General features: G+C 33.4%; 4 protein-coding genes across 4 annotated transcripts; all 4 read left to right on the top strand.

Annotated features, from left to right (window-relative positions):
• Positions 1 to 537: 537 nt before the first annotated feature.
• On the top strand, positions 538 to 1,801 carry LOC122581606 (putative nuclease HARBI1). The gene is made up of 2 exons (XM_043753849.1): positions 538 to 1,249; positions 1,329 to 1,801. Exons 1-2 carry the CDS (start codon positions 538 to 540, stop codon positions 1,799 to 1,801), a joined length of 1,185 nt encoding a protein of 394 aa, XP_043609784.1.
• A 188-nt stretch (positions 1,802 to 1,989) lies between these two features.
• LOC122581605 lies at positions 1,990 to 3,029 on the top strand. Its single transcript, XM_043753848.1, has 2 exons — positions 1,990 to 2,337; positions 2,706 to 3,029. The coding sequence occupies exons 1-2, from the start codon at positions 1,990 to 1,992 to the stop codon at positions 3,027 to 3,029; spliced, it is 672 nt and encodes a 223-aa protein (XP_043609783.1).
• A 2,492-nt stretch (positions 3,030 to 5,521) lies between these two features.
• LOC122581603 lies at positions 5,522 to 6,037 on the top strand. The gene has a single exon (XM_043753846.1). It carries the CDS (start codon positions 5,522 to 5,524, stop codon positions 6,035 to 6,037), a length of 516 nt encoding a protein of 171 aa, XP_043609781.1.
• Positions 6,038 to 12,942: 6,905 nt separating this feature from the next.
• LOC122581831 lies at positions 12,943 to 22,079 on the top strand. Its single transcript, XM_043754138.1, has 9 exons — positions 12,943 to 13,468; positions 15,257 to 15,442; positions 16,112 to 16,204; positions 17,048 to 17,230; positions 17,328 to 17,430; positions 18,024 to 18,209; positions 18,612 to 19,435; positions 20,387 to 20,760; positions 21,793 to 22,079. The coding sequence occupies exons 1-9, from the start codon at positions 13,244 to 13,246 to the stop codon at positions 21,851 to 21,853; spliced, it is 2,235 nt and encodes a 744-aa protein (XP_043610073.1). The 5' UTR covers positions 12,943 to 13,243; the 3' UTR covers positions 21,854 to 22,079.
• The last annotated feature ends 2,209 nt before the right edge of the window (positions 22,080 to 24,288 follow it).

Here is a 24,288-nt window from a genome sequence, read left to right as displayed (position 1 = left end):
ATTATGTATAAATATATGATCTTGTTAAATGTTAATCATTAATATTCATTTTAAGAAATATAATTACTGATTTTATTGTTTTATGATTAATATTCCATCATCATTAGAATTGTTCATGTGGCTTTTGATCGGCAAGAAATTAATGGTAGAAAAAAACTAGTTTACTATTATTTATTCATAATTTATGTCTTCAATTAGCTACCATTCATATCATATCGTTATTTATATATGTATATAGTTTAGTTATCGCAATTGTAAATTGTGGATACTTGTTGTTTACTTAAAATTATACGAATCTGCATTAATTTGGGTAGTTTTGTAGTTTTTTGTAAGCAATAACTTTGTATGATGATGATATGTGCAATTGATCAATATGCTTCTATAGTTTTTATTAACCTTATCTATTAGTCTGATTTTCTTTTTTGAAGATCACAGTTTACCCCATATATATCGTAGATACAATATCCTTGTTATTTATATCTTATAAGGTTCATTATGGTGTGTGAATAACTTACAGTGATAATATCAGTAAATCTAATGACGACACTTCAACATTTAGCCGCAATCCACTTGGTTTGTGTTGTAGCTGTTTTTATTGTATATCGTAGACTCCGTGGCACATACCGTTTACGTGATCGAGACATGATGCTAAATGGAAAAAACGTACGGAAAGAATTATTTCACTACCTCTCCATAAGTGGCTCATACCATAAGCATATTCGCATGAGTGAGAACGCTTTCAATATATTATGTCACAAGTTGAAAAATGAGGGTGGTCTTCGACCAACTCAACGTATGTCGGTTGAAGAACAAGTTATTAGATTTTTGCATTTGGTAGCTCATGACGTAAGAATAAGTGCAGTGTCTTTGTTATATCGTCGTTCCGAATCAGCCATCAATAGAGATTTTCATAGAGTTTTGAATGCAATAATATCATTAGAAAATCAATACATTCAACAACCTACGGGTGATGTTGTTCAAAAGGAGATTCAAGACAAAAAGAGATCTTATCCCTTTTTTAAGGATTGCATTGGAGCAATTGATGGAACACATGTTCGTGTGAGAGTGTCAAATAAAGATGCGCCTAGATTTCGCGGTCGAAAAGGTTATCCAACAATTAATGCGTTAGTTGCATGTACATTTGATCTAAAGTTCACATATGTTTTGAGTGGTTGGGAAGGCACAGCATCAGACTCGAGGATAATAAAAGATGCCCTTAGTAGAGATGATAAGCTAGTTATTCCTGACGGTAGTACTCAGCCCAATTTTTTTAAATATTAATAATGTCATATTATGAAACTTATTTTACTATGTTTCTATGATTATAGGTAAGTTTTATTTGGTTGACGGTGGTTTACCTCATAGAAGCACACTTATAGCACCTTATAGAGGCGTTAGGTATCATTTGAAAGAGTACTCATCGCGTGCACCTCAGAATACGCGGGAACTCTTTAACCTTCGTCATGCATCATTACGAAATGCTATTGAACGAGCGTTCGGAGTGCTTAAGAAAAGATTTGCTATAATAAGAAGCTCAAATGAACCTTTTTATCCTCTTGAGACACAATCAGACATATTTTTGTCATGTTGTATTTTACACAACTTTTTACTAGAAGTGGATCCTGATAAAGAACTTGAAGATGAAGTGGCACGTGAAGTTTTAGATGCACAACAAGAAGAAGTACATCACTCTCAAAGAGAAATAGATGAGGGAGGGGAACAAATAAGAAACTCAATTGCAACTCAAATGTGGAATGCATACTTGTCTGACCCAAACAATGAAATTGATATGTCTAATTAGGTTGTTAATATTATTTGCATTTGGAACATGTGTATTGAAAGTTGTTTGGATTTATAACATTTTTATATATTACCTACTGATTGTTAATTTTTTATTGGTCCCATTTATATTAGTGGATGTTTTTTAACTAATCTTTTTAGACTAAATATCTATCTTTAATATGCTTGATTACTATGCACAAATTAAACATGGCTAAAAAACAGAATGACGGATCTACTGTGAAGGAAGAGAGGTTTCAATGGACCGCTAAGATGGACGAAGCATTCATTGAAGCCATGCTTAAGGAACAAAACGAGGGCAATAGGATTGATGGGTCTTTCACACCACAAGCATACACTAATATGGTGAATGATCTTACGGCAAAGTTGAACAAGGATTTCAAAAAAGAGCATCTGAAAAACAGATTGAAAACATTAAAAGATCACTTTTCTCAATGTTACGATCTTTTTAGGGGGGTTTCATTAAGCGGATTTGCATGGAACTCGGAGACTAGATTAATTGAGGCCGAAGATGAGGTCTGGGATCAACTCATCAATGTAAGTTAATAGACATATACGTACAAATTTGCAGCTACTTATAATCCTTTCAAACCCATTAGGTACTGCTGGATTATCTTTAAGTAATGCATTATTACTAGCTAGCCTATAACTTTGGGAGCTGATGTCTAAACATCTCACGATTTACCTTCTAATATACGTGTGTCTTATCTCTCTTGTTAATGTTTTAAAAACACACATATGCTTTATGTATGTTTATTATGTGTTTTTGCATTTCCCATCATAATTGTTTCTTGTCATAAACGTACTGCTGTAGGGGTTTAAATGGGTAGGATTGAATCAAAACAAATTATTATCAATGTTCATTATTTATTTTTATAACTCGAGTTCCATTTGAGTATATATAGGAGAAGCCCGAAGCTGCAAAGTGGAAGACGAAAGAAATATGTCATTATGATGAACTGCGACAATTGTTTGCAAAAGATAGAGCATCAGGTACTTCAGCAATAACTGCAAAGGAGAGGAGAAAGCAAATCGAAAATGAACGGAGAATTGAAACAATTCAAGAGGTTGATCAATTGCTTGAAACTAATCAGGTTACCTTGGAGAAGCCTATTACTCCAGAGGAAACTCAAGGTGCACCAACTACACCACTTTCACAACTGAAGCTTCCAACTATAAGCAAAGAGAAAAAAAAAGAAAAGGAAGGTGGAAGAAGAAAAAAGTATTGAGAGTTAGCTTATGGATTCCATCAATAATGTTGTTGAAGTTATACGAAGCTCCAATCAACGCGTATATTCACATAACGAGATCTACACGGAGCTGGAACAAATGGGTATGGCGCCTGACATCATAGTTACCACGTATATTTTTCTTGCTAAACGTCCAGAAGAAACACGAACATTATTTGGATGTCTTATGGCGATGCGGATGACTGTCCTAAAACAGATGATGAGGTCAAATGAATGAAGCCTAACTACTTATGGTTTAGAAGTCGTTTTTTTCCTAGTATTATGTTTAGGCTCCAGATTTTCGCTTCAACCTAGTGAACCTTTTTTTGTTTTGTTATTGAAGTACTGTTTAGTTTTTCTCGGGATTAGATTGGACCTTCTGCCTTACTTTCTTTGCTGAAGTCTTGTTGGGTTTTTGATTATCATATTAAAAATGTGTCCAGGCTTTGCTGCTCTTTGCAAGATTCTTTACTATTTATGTTATATTGTGAATGCATTGATTCTTTACTACTATATGACTAGCTTCAATGATCGTATATAGTTATGTCAACATTCTTTACTATATGGCTGACCTAAGTTACTTTCATTATTCAAAGTTTTTAGTAAGAGCAATTCCATTTTTTATTTTTAATTATAGCTATTGTTTATAGTGATTTATTTATAGTGATTGTTTTCATTTTTTTTCTTTTTTGACAGCAATAGTTTTTGTTAGTAGTAATTGCAATGCCTTATGTATATAGATATGTAGTTTTGCAGACACTATGTTGCATATATCATGTTGTTGTTGTTACCAACTCATTATACCCTTTCCTTTATATGTTTAGTATTTGCATAATTATCCTCAAACTCATTAAACATGAGTTCCCTACTATACTCTTGATCATCGGCTGTAACAATAAGCCAACTATGATTACATATATAGTTAATTTTAGATCTTTCATTTATAAAAAACAAATATTGCTGACCCAGGTTTGTAACCCCGTTGCACCATTTTTGTATTTAGAAACACTTAACAATATTTTTTACTCTGTGATATACATAAAGGACATGATTGTAAAATTGTATATTCTTTTCTCTTTCTTTTCCTTTCTTCTCAGCTTAAGAATACAAATAATGTATCCCTTTCTTTTCTTTTCTTTAGTTTCATGGAAAACTAAAGAATGTACATAAAACAACTATATACTTTTTCTTTTACTTTAATTTCATTCCCTTTCCATCTATTTTGAACTCAACAATGCAGTGTAAAGGCGATGGCTTATGAACAGTGCCACCGCCAAATGGCACAACATTATTCGCTCAGCTACACCTCGGTGCTATTATTCGGATTTTGCTATATCGAACACCATTTGAGTTTTTTCTTTTCGGTTTTTCTTGGTTTTTTGCAGAGTTTTTTTTTTGTTTTTGTGTTCTTAACTAATATATCGGTGGGTGACACTGTGTTCTATTAGTTCATCTTACACATCGCATCATTATTCGAATTTTGCCATATGGGATCCCGTTTAGGTCTTTTTTCTTTCGTTTTTGTTTTTTTTTCATAACTCTTTTTTTTAATTTATGTCATCGACTAATATATTGGAAACTTTTATTCAACACTTTATTTTTGCTTCAATTTTGATTTTTTGTTTTTTGCACAAAAACTAAACGTATATGTTCGATATTGCAAAAGCGTTTGTGGTATTGCCTTTTCAACAAATATATTAATATTTTTCATTTGAATTTTCTTTTCGTTTTGGTTTTATTGGATATATGTATTCGATGTTGTAAACTTTTAAACGCGTTTGTGGTATTGCTCCTAAACAATTATCTATTTTTTATATCCATGGCAAAATGGTTTTTAATTTGACTGTTGTAGGTTCAACACAAATATACTAACATAACGAAACAATATGAATACGAAAGTCGAAGTCCTGAAGAGCGGGGCCAAACCCACTAGTTCTTATTATTTACAACGTAGGTTTACACATATATATAGTTTTTCAATAGACACTACGAACCATCATACCTCTTCACTAATAGGTGTGAATATCTAACAGACACAACTTTTCCTAAACGACATATCTGTTGACATCCTAACTTCCTATAACCGAAAATAACTTCCATTCGGGTGTAGACTTTATTCTTGACACTTTAGACCCCTAAACTTATATACGTAACTATTTGACACACATGGATTAATAGATTATTATCCAATACTCCCCCCTAATTTATTAATCCATGCCTTCACCTCTTCAAGTGCCTCATTGTCTTTATCCTTGAACTTTGGCTTGTTTCCATTTCCTTCGACTTGATCTTTAACACGAACTATGTCTTGAACTTCTTCCATGATTTGGCTTCTCTTGCTCTTTTCTTCAATCTCATCTTGATCATCGTTGTTAACTTTGTCAGTATCTTCCTTCATTTGTATCATCTCACAGTCTTGAATCTCTAACAATGTGTTTCTTGTATCAGGATCTTCGGATTCAACTTTCTTGTTTACATGATTGAGATGGGTTATGTGTTTCGCATCTTTTATATGCAAGGCTGTGGAAAATAACAAAATTAAAGGAATTGATTTAGGGAAAGATGGGTTATGTGTTTCGCATCTTTTATATGCCGACGACTGTGTTCTGTTGGGCGAATGGTCTGGGCAGAATCTCAAAGCTATTGCTAGAGTTCTACGGGTTTTCAACTTGTGCTCGGGTTTTAAGATTCATCTCGGGAAATCTAAGTTATTTGGTATTGGTGTGGGTGACAATGAAATTGAGGATATGGCGAAGGTTGTTGGCTGTTCGGCATGCTCATTACCTTTCAAACACCTGGGAATATGGATCGGTGCAGATATGAACAGAGTTAATAACTGGAACTTCTTGATCGACATTGTTGAATCGAGATTGGCTAAGTGGAAAGCAGCTAGTTTATCTATGGCAGGGAGATTAGTGTTATTAAAATCAGTTCTGGAGAGTCTACCTACTTACTCTTTCTCGGCTTTTAAAGCCCCTATACAGGTGATTGACGCTTTGGAAGTTTAAATGCGAAGGTTTCTTTGGGGAAGCTCGGTTTCAGGTAGAAAGATCCATTGGGTTTCATGGGATAGGGTCTCGTCCCCTGTGAATAAAGGTGGGCTTGGAATCGGAAATTTAAAAGACACCAATTATGCTCTTTTATCCAAATGGATATGGAGATTCAAGAACGAGCCCGATAATTTATGGAGAAAGGTAATTGAAGCTTTACATAACACTAGGAATGGATGGGGTTTTGTCCCGGTTAATAAATATTTACCAGGTATTTGGAATAATATTGTTAAATTCATCGATACTAAGAAGGTGAACGGGATGGGTTTTTGTAACCTTTTGAAAGGGAAGGTGGGCGATGGCAGAGAACTGAGGTTTTGGTTAGATAATAGGGCCGAAGATATATGTTTTAAAATTAAATTTCCACTTTTGTTTCACCTCGAGAAAGATAAAAAAAAAGCAAAGTTCATGAAAGGTTCAATTTTGATGAAGGAAAATTTGGGAGGTGGAACTGGGCTAGGCGATTATCCAAGAAGGAGGAAATTGTTGAATTGCAGAGTCTTGAACAACAGCTCGATGGCTTGACTATTGGCAGTAGGCCTGATGAATGGACGTGGTCGGGAGGGAATGATAACAGCTTGACAGTTAACATCGTGAAGAGCAGGTTACTTGGCAGCAAGGGCTTCAGTAACAGGTATGTGTTCAAATGGTGTAAATGGATCCCTAAAAAATGTAGTTTATTTATATGGAGGGCGTCTATGGATCGTTTGCCTACCAAGATGGCTTTAAAGGCTCGAAACTGTTATTACGATAATCTGGATTGTGTCTTTTGCGGAGAGCGGGAGGAAACAGTTGAGCATCTTTTGTGCAATTGTGTTATGGCGGCAAGTATTTGGCATGCTATCAGTAGATGGTGTAGGACTACACCGTTTTTTATTTTTAACGTTAAAGATCTGCTGGAATTTCACGAGCAGCCTGGGAAAAGTAAGATTGAGAAAAAAGTGTTGAAAGGCATTGTTTTTATTGGCTGCTGGTCGATTTGGAAAACTAGGAACGATGTTGTGTTTAACAATGTTTCGGTCAACGCTGCGGAAGTTATTCAAAATGTTAAGTCGTTAGGCTTCTTATGATACAAATATAGAACAAATCATAAAAGTATTACTTGGGAAAATTTGTGTAAATTTAACTTCATGTAAATATCTTGTATTGATATACCGCCGGTGTTTTTTGCCGGGGTAAATATGAACATAATAGTTACTTTTTAAAAAAAAAAAACATGATTGAGATGTAAATTTTAATTAATTTATATATTTATATAAACAATTTAATACTGTATATTATTAAGCTTGGGTGTCTAAGTTAAAGTGTAACACTCTTTTACGAAAGTACGAAAAATACTTCTTCCCAATCTTTAAAACCCAATACAAGTACCTTGATAATAAGTTACCAACTTCGACACTTTAAAATGTTATCTATATAAATTGATCAAACAAATAAAGATCCTTTAAAATTAACTTTATAGATAAAGTTAAAAAGAATTTTGGCATTTGACATATAATTACGAGTTAAGATTTAAAGACTATTTTTAAAACTTAGGTCCGTTTGGCTCTGACTTAATTAACTTAATAAAAAAAGTATTTAACTCATTAAGTCAATCAAACACGTTTATTTTTTACTTAAATAAATAAACAATTGTATTGACTTAATACACACAGACATTATTTTTTTATTCAATCATTTAATCAATTCAGTCACTTAATGGTTAAAAAAACAAACATGTCCTTAATCATTTATTTTAATGTAATGGTCAAAACTCTCAACTTTACTTATAAAATTTATTTCAACTTTAGAGAATCTCAGACCATGACTATACAAATTTATTCAAGATAATTACAAGTCAAATCAATATAAGTTATTCAATTTATAACTTAGCTCTGTGATAACGTTTTTATTTATTAATACAAATTTCTAATTTCATCAAAACATTTTTATTTTTACATGGATACAAATAATATATCATCTTCATTAGTTAACATGTAAATAAAATTTTATACTTTACATATTAAAAGTTTGCCCTATGAATTTTATGATAAATGTACTAGCATGGTGCTCGCGCAACTCGTCGGCAATGGCAGCAATACGGTGGTGGCGGGTGGCGGCGACGACTGATAGTGGTGACGACGAATAGTGTAGCCTATTTATGTAATTGTAAGTAATATAATGGTTGGTGTGATTATTTAAGAGGTGAGGGGCTGATTGTGTAATTTATTTCTTTAAAAGTATTTTAGGTATATTATTGATGATAATTAAATTAGTAAATAAAGAAGATGATGATTTAGACTAAAATAAAGGTATAAAGTAACTTTCAACATATCTAAAAATAAAAAGACTTTGAGACCGTAGCTTACTCGAAAGGGAGTCCCACCTAACAACAAGAAAGAACTGTAGGTATAGATAATTATTTTATGAAAAATGTTAAATGAATCCCTTAGAGTTACACTTAACGTGTATAAAAAGGTTGTATGTTTTCATATCAAAAGTCCACCCCCTAATTTTTATGATAAGTGTATAACTATTTAATGCACCTTAACGAAAAGCATTAGAGTTTTGTTTAACAAAACCTTTTTTATTTTATACACATTAATTATAGGCCTTAAGACTATATTTTATAAGATCACAATATTTAAATAGACGATAATTTGTGATTATATGTAAAAAGTTTTATTTTCTTCTATGCTTCAAGTAATTAAAGTTTATTTTATTTGCTTTAATTTTTAATGTATGAAAATTTTTAATGACACTTCTATCTGTATGAAAAACTTTTATCTTTCATATCAAAAATTTACCCTTTTAATTTTATGGTAAAAACATAACTAATTTACGTTTTTACTGACAGCCCTAAATATCGTAATTAGCCTTAATATATTAGAGCTGATAATAGATTTTTTACATGAGTTTTCATGCTAGTAATAGAATGAATATTGAGAATCAAATATAGTGTTTTGGATGACCAACTGACAGGGTGTAATTGCATAATCTCTTTATTTTTTAAGATCAACAACAACAACAAAACTCAACTAATTAGCGGAATATGGGGAAGATGAACTGTACATAGTCTTACTTCTATCCAAAGGTAGAGAGACTACTTCCATAAGGATCTTCAGTCAAAAAGATGTAAAAGTAAGAAAGTGTACAACGTTTAATTAACAGACATGCGGCTGAAAAAACATAAGAAGTTACACTCTATACTTTAAGATCCTCTAAATATATTTTAAAAATACTAGACGGATATATGTATGATGTAGCAACGCAGTGAGATATGTTAGTATTCATCTAATTGGTTGTCTGGGTGAATGACAAATGTATACTTTTAGAAAATATTAAAACATGATCGACTGGAGTAGTCAGTGGATGATAATTTGAAGTATGCAAAATGAAGAGGTAGAGGTTCAATGTTAAACGAATGTATACTTTTACATATTCGGATAAACATATAAAACCTGTTAAAAAATGTAAAATATAAAACTAATTAAAGTAGTTAATAATAAATAATAAAAAGGTGAAGAGTAAAAAAATGACGATAATAAGTATGAGTCATGTTTGAAATAATTTCTTGTAACAAATTCAACACCTAATTTCCGAAAATAAAGCATAGCACTAAACATTAGGGGTGTTCATTATTCGGATTAACCGAATAACCCAACCAATTCATTTGACTTGTGTATTATTTGGATTGGGTTATTCGGATTTGGTTTGGTATTTGGGTGAAACCAATTAAGAAAGTTGTTAAATGGTTTGGTTTTGGTTTAGCAAATTTTCAATTGGGGCCCAACCAAAACCCGATTAAGCATGTTTAATAAAACTATAATAACCTAATTTAAATGACATAAATACCACTTACATTATTTTAATAATTTAATCCATAAAATCTTAATACACGTAGTTATTTGAATAACCTTACCATGAATAAACAAAATGGTGTACATTAACATTCGGATTGCATGATTATTCAAATATACTAATTAATTAAAACTTGAAAACGTTTATTATCTGGGTAATCCAAAACCCGACCAAATAATCCGAACTTTATTTGGGTGATATGGATTGGGTGACCACATATATGGATTGAGTAATGAGCGATTTACTAATTTTAAAAAAACCAAATAACCCATATTGAATAACTCTATTCCCCTAAAACTCGATCAAATGAACACCCTTACTAAACATGATGAATACATGCATGGAATTTCATTCTACCACCATTTTATCTTTGTTTTATCCATAATAATGAGTTAGAATTAAGTATTGGGTGGGGTATATTCACCAATTCACCTATGTTCTCAATTGATTGATCGTTTTGCGTCTTTTTCATCCAATGATTTAGTGTGAGTCAAAAGTCAAAACTCAAATCCAAACAACAACCAATCAAGTCTTTGTTCAATTTGGACAATCATATCATATATTGCTATAAAACTCTCATTAAAAAGAATGCAACCTCATAATTGGGTATAAAGCAGACAAATATAAAGGATTTTAAACACAACATTTTCAACTCTTTTCAATAGAAGGTCGAGTATATGTTATTGTGTTTAGACGGACTGCTAAATAAAAATAAGATGATACGTATAACTTTTTTGGAGATCAAACTAAACTTGTTAAGACAATTCTTTTTGACATAATACAATAGATGGAATCTCTACTTGAAGAGCTGTGTAAGTTTTGTATCAAGAGTCAAGTTGAGTATACTTATTAGCCACTTATCTCTATCTATACTACATTATAAAGCATTTATTCCCTTTATTTTTTCAACTTTATAGTAAAACCCTTCAAAATACCTATATCACTTATTCATAATACTTTTTTTTAAAAAAAACTTATTCATAATACCTTTAAAATAAATCTCAACCACTCATTTTTCTATCTCATCCATAAATTTCTCATATTTATTCAAAATCTTGTATCTCAAAATCCGTAAATCGATAAATTATAAAAATTATATGAGTGTTCTTAAAATTTCATGCTCTTTCATTAGAGATGTCATTAGATATATTTTCGACGAATTTTTAAATTAGAGGGTGAAGCTCGTATGAGTAAGACATTTGTCTATCACACTTTATGACATATCACAACCTATAACCTATCACTCTACCATCTTACCGTCACAACATGCGGGTACTTACTCTCTTTCAAATGTATATCTAGACTTGAATTTGGTCCAAAGAGCTTGGCGGCATACTCTATTTGTTATTAGGCCATCTACAATGATGTGCTCAGTTTGCCTGAGCACACCGGTCACCCCAGCAACACATCAGCAAACTGTTCCAGCACACTGAAATAACAAACTGAACTGATTTTAACTCCAACCCAACACACTGAAACTCAGTTTGCCAATTCCACATCATCAATTATTAAATTATAAAAACATATTACATTTACTAAAAACCATGTGTTGGGATGAATGAAATTTTGTATTGTTGAATGGATTTGTGAAATGGATGTATAGATATAAAATTCAAAGGTTGTTTTAGTTGAAATGATAATGTATATATAGAGTTTTAAGTTGAAAAAAGCAAAAAAATTTAAAAAGTTGGCGAAGAGGGCGTATAGCTTTTTTTCAAAAAATTTCAAACATTTTTACGGAAATTTTAAGATGCTATTTAATGAGTATTAATCAAAATCTTCAAAATAATAAAAGAAAAAAAAAATGAAAAAATGAAACGGTAACAATTGTAGTGAAAAAAGGTTGTTGTGGCCCACTTGTTTGAATGCTTTCAATGTGCTCATGAGCAATTTGGCCTAGCAAATTGATAAACAAATTGATCCTTTAATGGCAGCACATTGATTTCCAGTTTGCTAATAGTCAAGCACGTTGCCATGCAATGCCATTGGAGATGGCCTAAAAACTTTGCACACATAGTTTGTAAGAGATAAGACTCCGAATCACATTATTTTGACTTACCACATTTTTTGAATGTTGTTGATCAAATTTAACTCATTGACACCATTCCCAATTTTATACAAAGCAAGGGATAAGCACTTTATAACCTTTAAACGTGTGAAAACTTAAAGACTATCAAAAGTAGCCCGTTTTCTCTCGTTTTTTCACCCGGAATGCCCCTGAACTCCCTCGGAACGCCGGAGCTCGGCCCCGGGGGGCGTTCCACCTTCTTAATATTGGTGCCCCGTTGCATTTCAAACGCTAGGCTTCATCCGTTCATTTTTGTCATTTAGCCTGCGCATCTTTTCATTTTTGGGGGTAAGCCTTGTTGACTGCCTCGTGAACAAGCAAAACAACATTTTTTTTAATTTTTTTTTTTCAAAACCAACTATATATATATAATATACATATTTATTCTTTCAAAAAAAGAATGCCTTGAAGCATTCTTCCACTTCAAAGGATTGAGGGGAATGCCTCTTATTATTAGTAGTCGACAATTGTCATACAAGGAGTGGAGGAGGGGCATTCTCTTAACCCTCTACTCCTCTCAGTTTTAATAAGCTTTTAACAAACTTGCAAATACAACAAACACAATATCTCATTTAACATGAAAATAAATCTTTTAGAAAAAATATCCCAATTCTCATTTTCGTTTTTATGGCCACATTGTAAAGATAGAAACATATAGATGATAGGAAAAAAATTTAAAAAAAAAACAAATGAAAACTTCTTTTTCTTCAAAAATTTGTCCTTAAAATCAAATCTTTTTGTATTAAATTAATCAGAAACAAAATCAATCAAACACATGTTGTTTGCGAATTGTTCCAACTCATCCCTTCACTTTCTTCACGTCGCGTCTCATATCCTTTCTTTCTCAGAATTTCAATTTAATACAGACAAAAAAATACAAATAATAAATTAATATTTTATATAATAGAACAAAATAAAAAATCAAAACCTATACATACAAAAACCTCTATATCTACACATGTATATCCAAAAAAATCCATGTCATAAAAACCGATCACGAAGAAAAGATCAAGGGGAGTAACCGTCTGAAACTCTGAATTTTAACACTTTACACATACACATACACACACACACACACACACACACACACTACTGTGTGTATTCTTATATCTCTATAAACCCTAATTTCACCTTTAAATTTCTACAATCATGTGTTCATTTTCACCTTCTCAAACCCTAATTTGATTAATTCTTCGTAGGTTTTTCGCGTTACATATACATATATATATCGGTTTAATTGTTTTGTGAGAAATTGAATGGGCGATCTCGGCATGGATGATGATCGCCCGTACCTGCCAACATTTGCTGCACCGTTAAACAATCCGGATCCGGATACAATTCCGGACGAGGCATGGGTTGCAGCTGATGACCCGACTCGGGAAGTTTTGAATTGTATCCACCCGACTTTGGATTCCGAGGATAAAAGGAAAGATGTTATTGAATTTGTTCAGACGCTTATTCGGCTCAAACTTCGATTAGAGGTTTAATTTTATTATTATTTTTTTTTAATTATAACACAATTTTTTGATATTTTATTTTAATTTAATAATGCCTTTAGATATATTTATGCATGCTTATTGAATTTTATTAGTCATTAGTTGATAAAAGTGATATGCTAATGAATTAGGGGGCGATTGGACTTTCGGATAACGGGATGATACGCTGTAAATGTAAATATTTCATTAGGAAAGTTTATATGATGGTTTAAGGTTGAAATAATTATTAAGAAGTTGCTGGAAGGTTATTGTCGATATGAATGTAAAGTTTTTTCGAAGTGACGATAATCATTTTCAAATTGCACATTCAGAACATGTGGTATGTCTAAATAGAGTTTCTCTTGTTCAAGAAATATCACTTTCTTTTTAGTGTACTTGGAGTGTTCGCGTTTACTGGTGCGTTGTTGTGCTTGTTTTTGTTGATTATTAATTATTGTAAGGGGAGTTTTGGAGGCTACAGTCGATATTTATTTTTTTTGTTTTTGTTTTTAAAGTTAGCTACCTCCTTTTCCGAGTTATTCATCTGATATTCTAATTATATCAACTTATGAGTTACATAAATTGTTTCACGAAGTGGGTCCTTTTTCTTGTTGTAGCTCAAGTTTGTAGTGGTTGTCTAAGTTCAGGAGTTGGTTGATACATCTTATTTTTAATTATAGTAACAACAATAACAGTACCCAATCTCTGCTTACGCGGGGTATGGGTGAGTTGAGATGTAGACAGTCTTGCCTCTACCAAAGGTAAAGAGTCTCCTTCCATAAGGACCTCTAGCCATATGTGATAAGAACATGTGAGTGTAAGAGGTAAGTAACCATGCTTTTCGACCGAGTATCACATGCCTACATTAAGGAAAAGCTTAGAATAACAGAACATACGACCCAGCACGCCTTAGAGAATAACCAACAAAACATAACATATAAGAACCGTTTGAACATAATAGACAACGTAAAAGCATAATAAACCAATTTTAATTATAGTGTTTCTGTTTTTCTCTCAAGTGTTTTCCTGATTGATGGATTTAACATTTCAGTGCACTAAAGTCTTTTTCTTTGATCATCTATGTAGTGAATATATACTTAAAAATATGGCTTTAGATAAGAGATCTTGGGAGTATACAATTGATGTCGGAGATCCTTGATTGTTTTTTTTTTCATAGAAATTTAACACCACTTTGATTTATAACTTATGTTTTGGGTTAAAACGCTAGTTTTGTTGTCTGTTGCAGGAAGAAAGTATATGTCTCATCTGGGACCGTAAGAATATTGCATTTCATAACAACTTATTCTAATTATCATCTATCTTGATACATAAACCCGAAAGACGAAAGTACATATGTTTTCGACAATGATTTATTTCATTTGGACATGGTTAAATATTCTATTTTATAACACTTATTTTATAATTATTATTTTTTAAAATACATGACTGAAAAGGACAAATATAAGTATTACGAGTATGATTTTTCCAAGAAATTAACAACTATTATGGAATCTCTTGTAAGAGTTTTGAGGTGCATAATCAAAATCTAGACGGGACATGGAGACTTGATCCCAGCAAGTTGTGTATTTTTATTACATGAAGACTGTTATTGATGCCCAAGAGAAAAACAAAAGAAAAAATCTTGCTATCATTTGTTGCCATGTTTGCCTGACTGTGCCATGGTAGCTCTTTTAATCATTTGTCTTTGATTCATTAAGTTAATGACTTAGAATGTCATCCAGAGTACTATTTACTGAATGTTTTTTATCTAATATTTGCGGTGCATTGTTGTAGGTATTCCCATATGGTTCTGTTCCACTCAAGACTTATCTTCCCGATGGAGACATTGATCTAACGGTCCTTAGTACTCCTAATTTGGATGAGTATCTGCCTCGTGATGTTCTCCGTGTTCTTGAGGAAGAAGAGCTGAAAGGAAATACTAAATTTCAAGTGAAAGATACCCAATTCATCGATGCTGAGGTTATCTTTGTAACACTACTCTTTTTTGTCTATATGTACCATTTTTGGAGGATGTCGTTTAGAGGCGACAATCCGGTTTGTGTTATAATTATAACAGGTCAAACACCAAAAGAAAAAAGTCAGCTAACTGTGAAAATGAGGCTAATTCACTGAATAGGTCAGATGTCATCCATAGTGTGTTTTTAATTCTTAAAACTTTCTAAATTATCTTATTTGAAACCCAGACTAGTGTGTTTTTAATATGTAAAACTTTCTAAATTATCTTATTTGAAATCCAGACTATTATTGACATAGTATATTGTGTGATATTTGATACATTACTGATATATTAATAACTCAACAATCATGGACAAACGGTGTTCTGGTTAACATAGCTTTACCATACAGAAGCTCCCATCTGGCATTAACCTGTTTTGACTGGTTTCACATTCTGCCCAGCCCGCCCTTTTTCCAACTTTAATATTCTTGTTAGGTTGCTAATGTGTACCTCTCATTTTACTTGTCCTTATGCCACTTTCGTAAATAAGATTCATTCATCTTTTCTTCAGCTTGTGGATCTAAGCCAGTTTTTATATCTTTTATGTGGTATGTTCTTGTATATGAAGTATAAATCGTGATATTCTAAATGTGCCTTATAACCATCTTCATATATTTACACCAACTATGCAGGTCAAGCTTGTGAAGTGTCTTGTCCAAGATATTGTCATAGATATATCGTTCAATCAATTGGGGGGACTTTGTACACTGTGTTTTCTTGAACAGGTATGCCCTTAAATATTGTGTCAACTTTTAATATTTAGTGTATGCTATTTTTGATGAAGGTAGGCACTGCCGTAGGAGGTTTTTTAACAGTAATCACTATTATAAAAGTATCAGTCTTTGATATTACAAAGTCGGATCATGGCTATGTGAGTGTGTGAACTTGATCATGATAATGAGTGAATTTTGCATAATTTGTGTACATCAAAAGTAAAAAGTAAAGTGAACACCCAATGCCGTCTTCCATGGATTTTGGGTCCCATTACAACGACTGTGTATGGGCCATGGGGGAGGTTGAGATGTAGACATTGTCCTTTACCAAGGTAGAGAGGCTGCTTCCAGGTTCTATCTAAATGATAGAAAAGGACCTCTGGCCTTCGCATGGGGTGAGGAAAGTAGATTGTGTCATTTTTAACCATTTAGTGTATCTTTCCCGGGTGTGCACTACCATAATATATTATAATCTTTTTACGCTACAAACTAGGTCCACGGCTATGTGACCTACACCAAGTTTAAAGGGAATTTTGCATAAGTACTCATCAAAGGTGGATTGGGCAATATTAACTATTCATATCTGGTGGTTTGATTTGATGGGTTGATGACTTGATGGCTAAGCTATAAAAACCTAGTCATAAGTGAAAGGGTTGGATGGGACAAAAATGACTCGAAATGTATTTAAGTGCTTGCAACCTCTCAAATTTTTTATATTGAAATAGTGAGACTAGAATCTTAATAATGCTATAATGGTGTTATTTAATCTTAGTTATAGTACATTAAGCACTAACTATACATAAAGTTAAGGAAAGAGGAATGAAATTTTTTGGAATTCATACTTTTTTGTTGCAGGTTGACCGCCTTGCTGGCAAAGATCATCTATTCAAGCGCAGTATTATTCTAATTAAAGCATGGTGTTACTACGAAAGCCGTATACTCGGTGCTCATCATGGCTTGATATCTACTTACGCATTGGAAACTTTGGTCCTGTACATATTCCATGTATTTCATGCTTCTTTAAACGACCCTGTAGAGGTAACTTATTTTGTCTTTTCAATCATAAGCATATCTGTGAGCAACAATGTATGCACAAATGGCAAATCCCCTAATGATCAGTGATCCCCCTTTTTAGGTTCTCTACAGATTTTTGGATTATTATGCCAAATTTGATTGGGATAACTTTTGCGTCAGTTTGGATGGTCCAGTTTGCAAATCTTCCCTTCCTAACATAGCTGGTAAGAACTAAGTAGAGGGTGCAATCTCTAAAACTCTACCCATTATGTGAAAACTTGTCAATTTGGGTTACATTTTATCAATATAGGTTAGATAGGTCAACAGTTAAGTAGTTGAGTCGTCAAGCGACCTCAAGTATTTACAACCTCATACATTGCTTTTGAGATCATTAATCTGTGGCCGTGGAAACAGTTAAGAACCCAGGATCTGTTTGAAAAGGTTTTGTCAAGATCAGTCCAGTTAGCAATTTCGCCCACCACTCAGCCTTCAGTCCCCCGTCCTCATATTTCAACTGGTAATAGGTTAAGGCTCGACTACGATCGGTCCCGGTCAAAAGGGTTAAATTGTGCTTAAAAAGTTGGACCTTCTCACTTCAAATCAAGTATATTGTTTAGAGCAAGAAATATAGTTTAGTGGACAAGAAAGTATTGATTGGTCAATCCAACCCGACCTAAAATATATTTTAAGTTCTTGTACTCATTTTGACTTGTTAACGTTCTTCCTGGCCCACTTGTTTCGTTACCTATAGAAATATGCCATTTTGTATGATATCTTGTTCTTGCTTTGTGATTTGCTCTTTCTTCTTCCTTTCCAGTGGAATCTCTAGGCTACCAAAGAACTGATGTTCTACTCTGTGCGGAATTTAGGAAGAACTGTATGGACATGTTCATAGTGCCTTCCAAAGGGGTTGAGACAGATCTGCGAGGTTTTATTTTGAAGAATCTCAATATAATTGATCCATTAAAAGCAAATAACAATCTTGGACGAAGTGTCCACAAAGGTAAACTCTTATTTGTTCTATGATTAGGGTGCTACATAGCCTTTTCTTCTTTATACTCCTTTTTAAATCGTTTTCCAAAAGATTTTGTCAAATGGACTTCAGATATTTGATCCTGTTTTGGCTGTCTAGTTAGGTAGAGAACAAATCAAATTTTGAAGTATTAGTTTAATACCAGCACGTAATTGATTATACAAGGGTAAAGTAAAGTTAAATTACCTATATTTCTTCAACTTCATTCGAGTGTTGTACTCCCATTTAACGAAATGTCTTCTTTTTCTTTCATCACATATTACGTTAATAAACAGAATTTGGCAAACACTTGCACATCTGACGATCACATAATCACTTTCAAAATGCACACCCTAACGCCCCATTAATGTGAAATCATTTCGGTCCTTATAGGAAATTATTATCGGATACGGAGTGCATTTAGATACGGGGCTCGGAGGCTTGGTAAAATCTTGAAACTTCCAAGCAGCAATATTGGAGATGAGATCAAGATGTTCTTTAGAAATACCTTGCAGAGGCATAAACCTAAGTGCGGCCCAGCTCCTGCTTTAGTACTTGGTGCTAATGGGTTTGGTAATTTGTCCCTTTCGTCCCCTAGTGAAGCCTATCACGAGGATGATATATATTCAAGATTCTCAAATAGTGATCTTGATGACTATATGAATGATGTATCCAGTTTGGGCGAGACCCATACTATGAGCTTACAAAATGACCAGAGTGGTGCTTTATGCAACGAATTTAACTTAGATGAAGAACCTCTCCTTGAAAACAAGGAATCAGAGTCTGTTGATGAGAAGATGACCCTTGAGCAATGGATGAAGAGAGGTGCATCTGTAGTGGATGGAGATTCCCTTTGCTTATGTGCCAGTAAGAATGATAATGAGAGTATTGGCGAAACCGAAATTTTGGACCTGTTTTCTGATCTCACAGGGGACTACGATGCTCACATAAGGAGTCTGTTGTATGGTCAAGGGTGCCATGGCTACGCGTTGAATACAAATATAGTCCGTCCTAGTCCTCCTACTTCGCCTTATGGAAATAAGAATCATTGGGACCCTGCTACTCATTCATGGTCTGGGGTGGCTATCCGGCGGAACTCGGGTTCTCAAGTTAATGCAAATGGTGTAGTGATGGGACACTCCACATACCTTAATGGCACCAACCGCACCCCGCGCAATGTTATGGTCGGCGGGGCTGGGCCCTATATTCCTATTACGGTATATTCTCTCTTTTTTCTATGTTTGTTTTGTTTTATTTTCTATTTCTACTTGACCTTAAAACATATGTAAAATCCCTCTATCCTAATAAAAAATGAGAGATGTGAAAACAGGTTGTTGGGTCGTATGTGTCAGAATGGTAAGGTCTAGAAATTATAAACGTGTTACATTTGATTTCGAAAGCTGCATTGTGTCTAGTCTCAACAATTATAGATACTTTAATATAAAGCGATATAGCAGTTTTTACATTCTAAGTCACTCTGAGTGATTGTTAGTCACTCTCAATGTATTTTGTCAGTTTTTCGATAATATATAACCATAAACGATCCATGTGTTCAAATATGGGTCAGATATGTCGCTTTCTGGAGTTCTCGTGACAATGTGTAACATGTTTTTACTTCACCTGATCAGGGACTGGTGGGACCCATGTGGCAGACCTGCCTAAAAGGCAGGATATGCATGTGCACACCCCGCAGTTTTTTCTGTAGTGTAAATCAGAGTAGTATGAAAGTAAAATCTGTGGTGGTATTTCGTAGCTGACTGCTAAATCTGGAATCCACAACAACCTCATCAATATTAGTTTTCAAGAAAGATTTGGTTTTTACATGAGAACATTTCAAGTAAGATATGGTGTATCTGACCTCTTGATGTCCAAAAGGACCAAAATACTATGTCATGTGACAAAATTTCGCATATTCATTTGGCATACTATGAACGTTTTCGTGGTGTAATCGAACAAATTAATGATTTGTGATGGACCGGTGGTAGTGCAATGTCATAGTACTTGGATTACCGCTCCACCGGAACTAAATAATGAGTAAGCATTTTAACATGAAAGTTATCCAAGAAAGATATGGTCTAAATCAACATGTTAAATTGTTAATCCTAGAAATAGATGCCTTATGGTTTTTACGTGACATCCATTATCTGACTAATGCTTTCTTCTTGCAGAACTGTAATACATGCAAGGATAGACCATATTCAAGGGGGAGAGGGAGGGGCAATGGGCAAACAATCTCTAATGGTCAGCTCCAGCATCGTCGTGGTGGGTTTGGTGAACCAAAATTGGTTGTTGAAGCTAAATATGCAAACCAAATCCAATTTGTACAGTCTCCAAAACAACGCGATGTCAATGGACATTTATTCAACCAAAATCACCAGCTGCCTAGCCCCGCCAACTCAACCACCAACAGTAATTTGAACCAACCAAGGAAACTTGAGTTTGGAACTTTTAGGGCTGTGTCTGAGACCCCATCTAACATGGAGGCATCTCTCCATTGTGTGCCAAGTCCAAAAGTAAATGCAAATGGCAGATTACAGGGGAGGTAATCCTGCTGATATCTGTTTTTTACTTTTTGTTTCATTTTTTGTAGAGGTGGCAAAGTGGGGGGCTCTCATAGGTTTGTAATCGGTCAAATTGGGTTCAGGTCTATGTAGTCAATTTCGGTGGGATCCCAGTGGGATTTTGGTTTTCGTTCCTATGGTGGGATTCCAGTCGAAGTTTTGGTCAATTCGGTCAACGAAATTTTCGGTCAAATTTCGGTCCAAATTCTGAAATCCCACTGATTTTGGTCGAAGTTTCGGTGGGATTTCGGTTTAGTTTTTTTTTTTTTTTAACATTTTCAAATATTTTTTTTTTGGTCCAAACTTAAACACAACATAGTAAACACTTATTTTTGCAAGTGTCATCACTAATCTATCAAATATTGACATTATAAAACTTGACTTTTGATATTTCTATCAAGTATTAAGCATTAATTATTTATATATAAAAGTTTTGCATAATATTATAATTACCGAAATTCCAGATCCCACAAATATCGGTCTTTGAACGAAACACTGAAATCACAGGCTTTAACTACCTAGGTTCAGGTAATGTTGGCACGGGTTGGGTTGACCAGAAACACTGTCTCAGTCTTACCTCACTTCCTGTTAAATTAGTAGTGCGTCAAATAGGTTTTCCAAAAGTTGTATTATTTCAGTAATAGTGTTACTTTTTTAATTGAATTATTAAGGAAGTTCTATGCATTACGAGTACATTGCGGGCAAATCTAAATCCATTAGAGATGAAACACAGCCCAAAGATGGGATGTCTAACTTGATGAAACACAACCTAGAAAGTATGTATTTTCGTTCTAAATAATTAGCGTTTTAGATATATTACAAAACTGATGTTACTTTAGTAACGGTTTAGTTTATTCAATAAAATCGGATCAGAAGGTATTTTGGTGACTTTCAAGCCGTTTGACTCATTCCTTTTTACCTTTTTAGTACCATCCTTTTATGATTTACCTATCTGATTCACCACCTGTGCTCTCGAGTGTTTTGCTCATATCTATTACATTGCTTGTGTTTAGCAATGGTGATAATTCATTCCACTTGAAGAATGAAGACGAGTTTCCCCCTCTATCAGCCTGAGTTTCGTGATGAACATGTATAAACAAAGAGCTAGTCCGAAATGTGGCATGATCATTAGATGCTAATATACCAGATATAACTGATCTTTAGGAAGGAAATTGAACCTTTTTTTGCTACTTTAACTGGAAGTTATCTGTTAGACAGAACTCCTCTTGGTTTTTGTTTTGTTGTGTTATAATGTAGAAAAAAAGGTTTAAAAGGTTAAAAAAGAGACCTTTTGTCCAAATGTTGCCTGAATGTTTTGCTTGATGGTTTTTTCTCTTTTTTTAACTGCTTCAAATGTCGGCTTTTGGATCTGAAAGTCTGTTCTTTGTTTGAAGTTTGTATATATCAAAATCATTACTTGTATATGTCATCGTTATTGGTATATGGTTAGTTACATATGCATATTCTTACTTTAGCTTTGATTGTCGATTACCATTTCTTCGAGACCACCTCTCTTGGTAAATCTTGAATGGTTCTCGTATGCAATTGTGGTATCATCGTTTGTAGTTTGTGCTTAATTTTTCTCCGATGTATAAGTGTAAAAATGTTTGCATAATTGCATAATATAGCATAAATATAGACATATAGTATGTACTTCAATATACATTTATCTTGTGATAAGTAAGTAAGTAACTGCTCAGTGCCGTCTTCCGCGGGTTTTGAGCCCCAATACCTCGACGGTGTATGGGGGAGGTTAAGATGTAGGCAGACCTTACCGAAAAGGCCCTCCAACCTTTGCATGGGATGAGGATCGAACTCATGACCTCTGTCTCCAGAGACAAGGGTGTTTATCATTGATCTAACCATGTTTGCTTCTACATTTATCTTGTGATGGTAACAAAAAATCTATACAAATGGGCTCTTTGGGTTGCCTATCGGTTACCTATCAAACCAATGTACATTATGACTATCGGTTGTGCACCTGTGCATCAGTTTGATCCCTTTGGTTAATTAGACTCGTGGTTTTATATTTCCATTTTTATTTTATTTTTTACTATTTTCTCTAAACGGCTTTATAGATTTTGACTTTTGAAATCAATAAAAAATTCCACTTTTACTCTCTAGTAGTTTAGTCTATACATACAAGAAAATAATATAACTCTGTCCCATTTTATACAATTTATATCAGATATATGTACACTATCATGTCATAGGAACAATCAATCACAATTCACAAGGTAACTTATAAATTTATCACATTCTCATGTAAACTTTCAAACAATTTTTTCTAACAATTTTATAATGAAACTGGTTTTAACCAGTAAATAGTTATACCACCACCCTGCCGCCGCATTCATATCAACATTAACCACCGCCCCCTATTTGACCTATGAAACACGTAAGTAACTTACGCAGGTCGTTGGGGTTCAACAAGAAGCACTAGAAACTCTTCTAAAGGCGGCAAAACATAAGAAAATGATCGATGCGTTCAAGTTCCTTCAAACAACACTCGATGGTTAAAGTAGAAAGGATGGGAAAGAGCTTGAAAAAGTACTAGAGTTTTGACTTTAGTATGGTCCTCACTTTGACCAATGAGATAACGATGAGTAGTTATTGTTTTTATTAATCTAATCGTTTTTATTATTATTAATGTCATTTATTCGGCATAAGAGTAATGTTTTTGTTATTAATGTAATGTTTTTATTTTATAAATATGTGTTTTTGCTATAAACTATTGTGTTTAGTTTATTGATAATAATAGAAAATAAAGTGATAAGACCTCGTTGATAGAGGTGTATAAGTTTTGTGTCAGTAAATAAGTGATGCCATGCTATTAAATGAATTGATGGGGAAGTGATGCTTAACACTGGGAAAGGTTTTATTACTCTATATACTTGATTCCAACAGTATGCGTATTTGATATTTTGTCGATTTATTTCTATACAACTTTTAAACTGATAAAATTTTAAAAATAAAACCTTAAACCTAACACATTTATTCTCAGAAACAAACTAACAGTATCTAATCTAATAAATATATGTCGATGCATTTTGAGAATCAAGCAAGCACAAATAAAACAAAGACGAAAGCAACATGTATGGTCAACATCGACATCAAGAAACAATGAACCCAAGTTGTCTTACCCATAAATGATGATGACATGCTTATTTAGATTAAACCAAATACATATTTGTTTGGGATATATGTATCTACCAATGTTTTAGTTTATGTTTATTTGTTATTAAAAGGAAAATATACATTTGTAAAATTAAAAACAATACTGTTTTTACTCGTATTTTTAAAAGTAAATAAAAATGGGTGAACGTTAGTTATTGTTACCATATACATAAACATAATATCTCTCGAGACAATGCTCAGGTGACATATCTCGTTCAATTTAAGATGCAATGGAAATACTACTACTGCACTTATAAAAGTGAAATATTTTTATTGCAAAGGTGACTATCAAATTATGTCATTTCAAAATACGAATAGACTCTCTCAAGAAA

Source organism: Erigeron canadensis, chromosome 9, assembly GCF_010389155.1.
Source record: "Erigeron canadensis isolate Cc75 chromosome 9, C_canadensis_v1, whole genome shotgun sequence".
NCBI lineage: Eukaryota > Viridiplantae > Streptophyta > Magnoliopsida > Asterales > Asteraceae > Erigeron > Erigeron canadensis.
The sequence above is the reverse complement of the archived record's forward strand: the minus strand, read 5'-3'. Positions and strand labels throughout refer to the sequence as shown.

What these genes read in the sequence shown, in the direction of transcription:
- LOC122581606 (XM_043753849.1), top strand. Translation starts at nt 538, where the DNA reads ATGACGACACTTCAACATTTAGCCGCAATCCACTTGGTTTGTGTTGTA. An exon ending in TAAGCTAGTTATTCCTGACG is followed by an intron (nt 1,250 to 1,328) that starts GTAGTACTCAGC and finishes CTATGATTATAG; the next exon opens with GTAAGTTTTATTTGGTTGAC.
- LOC122581605 (XM_043753848.1), top strand. Translation starts at nt 1,990, where the DNA reads ATGGCTAAAAAACAGAATGACGGATCTACTGTGAAGGAAGAGAGGTTT. An exon ending in TCTGGGATCAACTCATCAAT is followed by an intron (nt 2,338 to 2,705) that starts GTAAGTTAATAG and finishes GAGTATATATAG; the next exon opens with GAGAAGCCCGAAGCTGCAAA.
- LOC122581603 (XM_043753846.1), top strand. Translation starts at nt 5,522, where the DNA reads ATGTGTTTCGCATCTTTTATATGCAAGGCTGTGGAAAATAACAAAATT.
- LOC122581831 (XM_043754138.1), top strand. Translation starts at nt 13,244, where the DNA reads ATGGGCGATCTCGGCATGGATGATGATCGCCCGTACCTGCCAACATTT. An exon ending in GGCCCTATATTCCTATTACG is followed by an intron (nt 19,436 to 20,386) that starts GTATATTCTCTC and finishes TTCTTCTTGCAG; the next exon opens with AACTGTAATACATGCAAGGA. An exon ending in AATGGCAGATTACAGGGGAG is followed by an intron (nt 20,761 to 21,792) that starts GTAATCCTGCTG and finishes GCTTGTGTTTAG; the next exon opens with CAATGGTGATAATTCATTCC.